The 10,194-nt window shown below is 42.9% G+C and overlaps 1 protein-coding gene across 1 annotated transcript in view; it reads right to left on the reverse strand.

Moving 5' to 3' along the window:
- FGF16 (fibroblast growth factor 16) overlaps window positions 1-10,194 on the reverse strand; it is a 13,551-nt gene that overhangs the window by 2,796 nt on the left and 561 nt on the right. Inside the window, exon 2 of the mRNA XM_004715898.2 lies at window positions 1,108-1,243. Within this exon, the coding sequence (XP_004715955.1) occupies window positions 1,108-1,243 (136 nt within the window). The remainder of the gene's footprint in view (window positions 1-1,107; window positions 1,244-10,194) is intronic.

A 10,194-nucleotide genomic window follows, 5' to 3' on the forward strand; every position in this document is an offset into this window, starting at 1 on the left:
GATAGATCTGCAGAGATAATAATATGCACCAAAAAACAAGGCATAGCAAGAGAAAGCGACAAAAGAGAACACAATGATGACAGCAAAAAAGAAAACCAATGACCCAGAAAAGAATCAATTAATTTTTAAAAAGTAAAAGAACAAATTTTAAAAAGAAAGAAAAACCTGTAAATAGATCAAGGTCTGATTTTTGACCTCTAGGTGTGTCCTCCAGTCAACTCTGATGGGGTGTCACGCTCTGGCCTCAAAGTCTATCCTTTGCACTCCCTCGGGAGCTCCCTGCTCTGCTCCCCATTGCTGGTTTTTATATTTACTTCTGTGGTACTCCTATCCCCAAACCAAACTCACTGTCATCGAGTCGACTTCCACTCATAGCAACCTTATAGGACAGTGACTTTCCCTGTGGGTGTCTGAGACTATAAATCTTTCTGAGAGGAGAAGCCTCATTTTTCTTCCAAGGAATGGCTAGTGGTTTCATATTACTGTCCTTGTGGCTAGCAGTCCAACACATAACCACTATGCCACCAGGGCTCCTCTAAGTACGTCTTAAAATTCACATATGTTCCCTGGGACAGTTAATGCTTGAAACGAGAGCTTCCCAAAGTGAGCAATACAACTTCCTTGGGAGTGCTGGAACTATTCAGGAGGCTGCAAAAGCAGATACCTACACTTTATCCTGGATTGTTGGCTATAATACAAAAGTTGTTAATTACCAGAGGTGGGGGGCGAGGGGGGGAGTAATTTTCTTTTCCTGAAAAGACGGGCAATATGCCAAATATGTTTGAAAACCTATGCTGTAAACCCTGACCATCTACTAAGGAACTAACAGAGGAGCTTACTGTTGCTATCAAACTAGCTAGCTAGTCCTCTAATGGGAAAGGCAAGGGTCAATGGATCATAGATAAGCTTATGCTTTGCTGGCAAAAAATTAAGTCAAGGTGTTAATGTAGCAAGACCCTGGCAGCCAGGAAATGACTAAAAGACACCAATCTTTTAGAATTGACTAGAATGCTTTCAAATGTTAGATAAATGCTTTTATACGTTTGTCTTACATTGTCCAAACACCGGTAGTTATAGCCTCCAAAGAAAAGAAAACTTTAAACTTACCGAACCAAATAATTCTCCTCGATCATTCATTCCTAAGTACAGTCCAGAGTCTACTCCTCGGATGCTGATCAGTCCCACAGCCAGGCTGATAAACTCCAGGATTCCTTGAACAAAAAAGGAAATGCAATTCCCATTACTAACAACAAGCTAAAAGGAAGTTGTTCAGGTGACATGGGCTACCAGCTCTTTTTCTCCAACTAGAGGTTAGCCCTGTGTATACTTGGTGACTTACCCCATGAAACCATATTTCGCAGTAAGAATGGAAACTCAGAGAAGACACACAGTCTCTCTGGACCTTGTTTTCCATATGTAACGGGAAGAAACACTCTGCTTCTACTTAACACTCTTAGATAATTATGAGGAAGAGACCAAGGAATGCTTTGGTTATAAAAGCTTCATAATTGTGAGATACATTGCTGTCAAGTATATTTACTCATTAATTGACTATCTCATTATCCAATATTTGCCTTTAGAACAATAATAAAAAAAGAGACTATCCAATTATTTTGGGCATTAACAATGCAAGTCTGACAGTAACAAATGCCGAAGTGTGAGGTGAGAATAACACTGGCTGTGATGGTTAAAATATGTGTCAACTTGATTGGGCCATGATTCTTAGTGGTTTGACTGTTATGTTATAATATAATATGACAGCTATAGAATGATGAAGTTTGGCAGTTATATAATGATGTAGTCATCTCCCATTTTTTAATCTGATGATGTCATCTGCCACTTTTTCATAACACTGATTTTTGCAGAATGAGTTGGCTTTTAGAATCTAAGCATGTTGATAAGTAAGGAATGAATGTACCATCATTTTAATAAATGAGAGAGCAGCTATCTAAGTAGAAAAATGAGGCTAGATTTCTGTATCATTTCCAAAGTCACCCCTTTTCCCAAGAGCCACCTGGTTATCTTGTAGGCCAAGCATGTTTTTCATTTCTCAGCTCCCATGTCTTTAAAGTCAATTATTCTATTTCCAACTGCATGTAGTTGACACTAACAAAGGCCACCGATGACACTAAGTTTGTTCACTGTGCTTATGACAGGAGGCAAAACTTGGATTAGTGAGGGCTTTCTCCTAGTACATATTTTCAGCCAGTATAGCCCCCTGGCTGACAACCCAGTCATGTCCACTTTCTCTCTTGAGAATTTTATGTTTATCTAGGATAAAGAATTGGACTTGATACTGATTTGAGATATTGTAACTTTTAGGGGAAAAGGAAGAAATTTAAGAAAAACCCCTATAGCTGAGGTTAGAGCTGAGGATTTGAAAACATTTTTATTTACGCAAGAACAGAAGAAAAATAAAAAGGAAACAAAGAATTTAACTACTAACAGGGGAAAAAGGACTCATAACGGAAAGCCTAAGGATACTTAAAATTTTGAAATTCTGTTCAAAGATAGTGCATCTACTATATGGATGTAGACATACCAATCACCTAGATTTGTCTTTGATATTATTGTATATTCCAATGTTCTTCAGTACACACATCAGCATTTGGTATAATTGATTCACAGAGGCACTCAAAGGTTTAAAATGAACTCACATTTGGTGGCTCTTCATAGCAAAACTACTAAGTTCTTAAGGGTTATATACTATGCAATTGGAATAGGACCAATTTTTTAAATATAAAACATGTAAGTGGTTAATTTTGAAGGAAGGTACAGGGATGGAAGCAAAAAGTCAATGGAAAGTCTCCAGGGGAAGTATCCCAGTGACTTAAGCTGGTATATGGATATTTACTCAGGCATGGCAGCTTTTACCCAATCAGGTGTCTTTAAGGCAATTCCAACTTATCTAACCCTATGTGTGTCAGAGCACAACTGTGCTCCATGGAGTTTTCTTATTATTATATATATTTTTAACTTTTACTGGGGGCTCTTACATCTCTTATCACAATCCATACATTCATCCAGTGTGTCAAGCACATTTGCACATATGCTGCCATCATCATTTTCAAAGCATTCTCTTCCCACTTGAGTCCCTGACATCAGCTCCCCATTTCTTTCCCCTCCCGCCCCCGTCCGCCCTCCCTCACAAACCCTTGAGAAATTATAGATTACTATTTTCATATCTTACATTATCCTTCGTCATCCCTCACCCACTTTTCTGTTGTTCGTTCCCCTTGGGGGTTTCTAGTTGATCCTTGTGATGAATTCCTCCTTTCTCCCCCCACCAACCCCTAATCCTCCTGGTATCTCTACTCTCATTGTTGGCCCTGAGGGGTTTATCTATCCTGGATCCCCTGTGTTGCGGGCTCTTATCTGCAGCAGTGTGCATGCTCTGTTCTAATCTAATTTGTAAGGTAGAATTGATGTCATGATAGTGGGGGCAAGGAAGCACCAAAGAACTAGAGGAAAGTTGGGTGTTTTGTGTGTTTCATCGATGCTATACAGCACCCTGACTGGCTCATCCCTTCCCTGTTACCCCTCTGTGAGGGGATGTCCAATTGTCTACAGATGGGCATTGGATCTCCACTCCATGCCACCCCTACCCCCCATTCACATTGGGTATGATTTTGTTCTGGGTCATCTTAGATGACTGATTCCTGATCCCATCGACACCTCATGATCACACAGGCTTGTGTGCTTCCTCCATGTGGGCTTTGTTGCTTCTCAGCTAGATGGCCGTTTGTTTATCTTCAAGCTTTTAAGACCCCAGACGCTATATCTTTTGCTAGCCGGGCACCATCAACTTTCTCCACCACATTTGCTTATGCACCTATTTTGTCTTCAGCGATCATGTCAGGAAGGTGAGCATCATGGAATGCTGGATTATTAAAACAATGTGCTCTTGTGTTGAGGGAATACTTGAGTCAAGGCCCAATGTTCATCTGTTACGTTAATACTAAACCTATAAATATATGCACATAAATATTTCCCCATTATTATAAATAAACATATTTACATATGTACATGCCTGCATTTAGACCTCTATAAATGTCCTTTGCCTCCTGGTTCTTTCCTCTATTTCCTTTTACTTTCCTCTTGTCCCACTATCATGTTTGGCCTTCATTCAGGTTTAGTAATTCCTTGCTGCTAAATTGCCCTTGTTAAGCCCCACTAGACATCCTATGCCCTTCTCTCCATTGATTTTACTTCACTTGTCCCTGGGTTGGTTCCCCTCCCCCCCTTTCTCCCACCTTCCATGGAGTTTTCTATGGCTAATTGATTGCTAGGCCTTTTTTTCTGAGATGCCACTTGTTGAATTTGAACCTCCAACTTTTTGGTTAGCAAGTAAGCATGCTAACCATTTGCACTGCTCAAGAACTCCATGGTAATTTTATGAGGACATCGTTCCACAGCCCATTTGGAACTATTTCAAGAATGTAAGGTTCTTCTACTGCCATTATATAGAATAGTCAGGGTGTGCCCTTAGCAACTAGTACTGAAATTCTCCAAGTTTTCTTCTCATTTTGGGTTTTGCTAACTCATACTCACTGCTTTTGAGTTGATTCTGACTCATAGTGACCCTATTTAGGGTTTCTGAGGTTGTTTAAATCTTTAGGGGAGCAAGGAGCCTCATCTCCTGTAGAGCAGCTGGTGGATTTGAACTTGCAGTTAGCAGTGCCACCAGGGTGACTTATAGTACACAGAAAAAGCAGCTTTTGCAAAAGAGCTTCACATATGATGGCAGGAGGGGACAGAAAAATAACTAGTGCTAAGCAGGGGCTAATGAAATCCTGATTTAATAAATCAAAATATTTAGTTGTACCCAAGGTTCTGATTTTGGTTCTATCCATCTTAACATTTTAATAAATGACTTCTATGAAGATATAAGAGGACAGCGTGTTCTATTTTAAGATGTACAACTGAGAGGGATTGCACAATCAAGATCTAAAGAGAATCTAAGAAGATGTAAAAATGGGCTGATACTAACAAAATATGCAACATAATATTTATCAACTCCATAAATGTAATTGGAGCTAATTTTTTTATTGTGCCACTCCTCTCAGCTGTATGTCTTTAGAACAAATGTAAAGTCCTAAACTTGTGTCCCTAAACCCCAAGTGGAGGGGTGGGGAAAGGGTAATCCCAAGCGCAGATGGTTGAATTAATCATACTTCTTAGTTCATAGTCCATTGTCATAATTGGCTTGTGCAAGGGTTTGTATTTATCCATTTACTTTATTTTCATTTACTGCTCCCATATGCCTCCCCACTTCAGGCAACCATGTAAATTTTCTGAAAATGTGTACTGTTATTTTGTGTTTCTGTGCATTTTTATGATATGTTTTATTTTGTTTGCCCATCTTTGAAATGGGGAGATATGACTTATCAAGGCATATACAACAAAAACCCTATATTGAGTGAGGTAAGCTCAGTATGTGTGATTAGTGGGATGCAAAAATAAAATAAAATAATTATTTTATTATTAAAAATAAAAAGGGATCGCTGCTCCCCTTACTGGTCCCCAGGGGTTTATCTGTTCTGGATTCCTGGAGCAGCGATACTAGGAGGGTAAGGGTAGGGGGGTGGTGAGAGTAAGGGGGAACCGATCACAATGATTGACATACGGCCCCCATCCCAGGGGGGCGGACAGCAGAAAGGTGGGTAAAATGAGGCAGGAGTCGGTGTAAGACATGAAAAAAAGAGAATAATTTATAAATTATCAAGGGGGTATGGGGGAGGGAGGAGGGAAAATGAACTGATGCCAGGAGCTCAAGTAGAAAGAAACTATTTTGAAAAAGATGATGGCAAAGTATGTAAAGATGTGTTTGACAAAATGGATATACAGTATGTGTGGATTGTGATAAGAGCTGTAAGAGCCCCCAATAAAATAAAATACAATAAAAAAATTTTTAAGGGAAAAAGCTAATGTGCTATAAACCAAACCCACTGCCACAGAGTCAATTCTGATTCATAACAACCCTATAAAACATGGTGGGTTTCTACAATTGTAACTGTTTACAGGAATACAAAGCCTCATCTTTCTTCCACAGAGCAGCTGGTAGTTTTGTACTGCTGGCCTTGGGGTCAGCAGCCAAATGTGTGACCACTATGCTACTAGGGCTCCTTAATGTGCCATAGACTGCATTAATAGAAGACTAGTAATTAGCATACGAAAGGGGACGATCCCACGTTACCTTGGTTAGACCCCACAGAGTAATGCGTTCACTTCTGGCAACTTCCTTTAAGAGATGGATATGGAAAAACAGAAGATTCAAAAGAGAATGTCCAGCATGGCCGAGTTAGTTAATTGTGCCAGCCTGGCCGATAATCACATGTGGGGCTGGTTGAAAGGCGGAGGGATAAATGGGTGGTGAGCCTCGCCTTTCTAGTTCTCGGGTCTCTTGTTTTGTGATGGTCGCACCAGGGTGCAGTTGCCTTAGCAGTTCCCTGCTTCAGCTTACAAGATTGACTTCCTACAAGACATCCCCAAGGAGAAGCCACATGGACCTATCCCGATGCAGCCCTGGGTGCTGGAGCAGCCGTGTGGAGACCCCTGCTAGTGCTGAGATGCTTGTTCGTTCACTGACTCAGCTTTCCTCCTGCAGTCGGCATCATTGCCTCTGTTTTGTGAGGTGGAGGACTTTGTGGACTGGTGTTGGGTTAATGGGTTAATGTTGGACTTGTGGGCTTGGGCAGCATTGGGTTGGGATGTTTTCATGATGCACATTTTCTTTGCATAAAACTCTCTCTTATACATGAGTTGCCGTGGATTTGTTTCTCCAAAGTACCTAGACTAATACAATGGCCTAACCTAAAAACCTAACAAAAACTACAAAGCAGGTTACATTCAGTTCTGGGTGCTAAACTTTGAGAGATACCAGCCTGGAGTCCTCAGTTCTTGCTTTTCCTCAGCAAATTACTTCCTAGCGTCAAGTCTTCATTCTTTCCTTCTCTAAGTATCTCATGTCTCTCACCACTGTGAGCTCATTAAGCAGCAGAGGTCAGTTTGTCATCTCCCTGTCCAAGACCTGGTGTGAGAACAAATCACGAAACCCCAGAGGTGTGGCCATTTGAGTCACCACAGTTGTTCTCCAATTCTCATTTAACCCTGATGCCAAAGGACAGATCATACAGGAAGTCAGTTGAGTTGTGTCCAGTATCAGGGGTCTCCAGCAGCTGGAATCATCCCCACCCAGCTGTCTTTGGGCATCATTTCCTTTTGCCAATTTTTGTCTTCACTGGATTTAAACTGTGGGAACACAGTGGCACATGCTGATGGAACAGATATTCCGAAACCTTCTCCTGAATCACAGCCAGCATGAAGGGGAAGAGAAAACAAGCCATTTGCACATGTTCCTAGCTACAGCTGGAGAGGGGTGTTAGCAGTAAAATCGCAAGGCAAAATATTAAGTAGACAGAATTTGTCCTCAGTACTTTCACCCCTTCAAGGCCCAGGACCTCTCTGTACTCTGCCTCACCTTCACTTGTTCATGTCATACTACACAATTTCTTCTCTTCTTACACCTCTCTCCCCATGGCTTCATTCAAAACTGGTCTGTCCTGGGGCCCATCGCTTCAGACTTTAGATCGATGACTGGCTATTGTGTCATTTAATCTGAGGCCATAATTCTTTTAAGCAACCTTAGCCAGGCTGTCAGGCCTTCAGGGCCAAGATAGTGCTTCTTGGGCATCTTGCCAAATAAGAACCAGCTCACTCAAAAACCAAAGCAGCTGCATGAGCTTGCTCTATCCCACCTGGCGAGAAAGGTCTCTACTCCAGTCTGGCTCCCAGTCTCTGTTCTGCCAGTTCACAGTGCTCTCAGGAATGTCAGTATCCCTGTGAACCTCATGTCAACTCCCAGCCAGGCAAGGATTGAAATACTCCTGGCTACTGATTGCAGATGGGGGTGGGGGAGCATATGCTGTGCCAACAGGTTATTATTTGGAGTAGGGGTTGCTCTTGGGCTCATTCTGAACATTTGGATTCCAGGGTAATCCTTGGGGGCCCTGCTCTCCAATTACAACAAATAGCTATTTACTTTACACGGCCTTTGGAGCCTATCCCCTCCCCCCCCAGCAGAAATCTATAATATTTTATATCTTAAGTCTGGCCTACTTTACCCTGCTGGAATGTTGACTGCTAAAGCACTTATGGAATGTTAAAGTTTCGATTTATTGAATACCCTGCATGATTAACTCAAATGTGGAGGAAAGAGAGTGTTAGTTAACGCAAATGCCACCTCTTTCTTTGCCAAAAGCTAAACTGAGACAGAGCAAGTGTGTGTTTGGAGGTTGGCAAGGGCGGTTACAAAGAAACAGCTTTGACCAGTGAGCTGTTCCTTTGTAGGAAATACAGGGAATGTTCAGGAAGTTAGAGAAGGAGGAAAGGGGAAGGTGACGAAGAAGTGGTTCCGGGAAACGTCTTTGTTTTTTTGTTTAAAAACAAACAAACAAAACTGAAGCAGTCAGTTAAACAGCAGTGAAAACATCCTTTTCTCCTGCCTGTTTTATTTCCTTTGGTTTCTCCTTAAATTTAACACTCTTAACAGGTTTGGGAGATGAAAAGAAATCAAGATGTGTCTTTAGGGAGGTAATTAAAGACCACTTATCCCAAGAGCCTATTACTGATTTATGTTGACCTTGTAGGTTATTTGGCTCAGTTTAGGCATGCAGCCAGACAAACACTTGTAGCCTCTGGGAACTGTGTTCATAGTTTCTCCACCTTCACTGCCCCACCCCCACACTTCTCCATTCTTCCATGACTTTATATACATATGTATAAGAAATGAGCTCCCCCAGCATCTTTGGGTCATATTTTGGCAGCCTCCAGGAGGCTCTGAAGCCAGGGTGGGAATCCTTCTGAAGAGGAACAAAAAGGGACTGCAAAGTCACAAGTAATCAAAGGGAAAGGAGCCAAGTTCACACTCCCAACACCTCATCACCCGTTGAGGACCTGCTGCAAGTTTATACAAACACCTGCACCCCTCTGTTGCTCCCCCACCCTACTGTATTCCAGTTCTGAGTGCATTTTTCCAAGATGACATAGACCTCATTAGGGTTCCTGTCTGCTCCCAGCAAGGAAGGCCAATGCTGGCCCTAAGTTGTTTGCTATGCTTGGTCTTGCCCAGCAACTGGCCCCTACACCTTTAAAAAAACATTTTTTTTTAACTGTGCACGCCAGTTGCAGTTCTAGCTAGGAATAGAGAATAGGAAGAAAGATTGGTTTGTGGGGAGAAATGAGAGCGACTGAAACAAGGAAGGAAAGGTGTCGGGTTTGAGGGGAAGCAGAGCCTAGAGGTGGAAGGTGCCTTTCTTGGGTTATAGAGTCCTTGGGAGGAAGTAGAGAGGATTAGGAGATTGGGGGGTGGGTCAAAGAGAGGGAGCTCTCACTATACCTGCACAAAGGCTTAGTAGAGAGAAAATAGGAAATTGAAAGTAAAAATGGCCAACTTATGGAGGAATGATCAAACATCTGCTTAAAAGCGGAATGCTCTCCGTTTGTACGATCCAGGTTCATATCATTGTGTAGTTCGTTCTGTGTGCGGGGCAAGCAGCTATGCCTTTGAAAAAGCCGCAAACAGGTAGGCAGAGACAATGCTGGATGGAGATTGAATGTTTCCTGTCCTGGACCCAGGAGACACCTATTTCTGGGGCAGGGTAGGACCTGGATCAACCAGGATTTGTGCAGTTCCTCCTCAGGGTAAACACTGCCCTTATACAGGGAACCCTGTAGAGTTTCCTAGATGCCGGGTACCCACCTAGCTCACACCTTTCTGTCTAGATTGATTCCTACCCTGGGCAAAGCAGCCTGAGCCATGCAGGTGTTGTGGCTGCCCAGTCACCGCAGGCCAAAAGCGATTTAGGCGCAGGTCGCTGGTCCACCACACCCATGGCCGAGGCACACTCCTGCTCTGGGCAATTGGCTCAAAGGGCCTTGCTGCCCTCGAGGATCGCTGACCGCCCCCCACCCTGCCCCGTAGTCACAGCCTATTCCACTCCCACTCCCACCTTCCCCCCACCCCCACCCCCAGCATGGAAACTATCTCCCAGCTCCACCTGCTTTCTTCAGGGAGCTGCTTCCAGTTCTCCGAAGCACCCCCAGCTCCCCGGGGGGAAGGAGGTGGGGAGAGGATGGGAAAAGGAGAGGCTAAATCTCAAGATGCCCCGGGGCGCCTCCCCCTATTCCATGGAC

This window comes from Echinops telfairi, unplaced genomic scaffold (genome assembly GCF_000313985.2).
Source record: "Echinops telfairi isolate 266 unplaced genomic scaffold, ASM31398v2 ScPeMD7_34;HRSCAF=130, whole genome shotgun sequence".
Taxonomy (NCBI): Eukaryota; Metazoa; Chordata; class Mammalia; order Afrosoricida; family Tenrecidae; genus Echinops; species Echinops telfairi.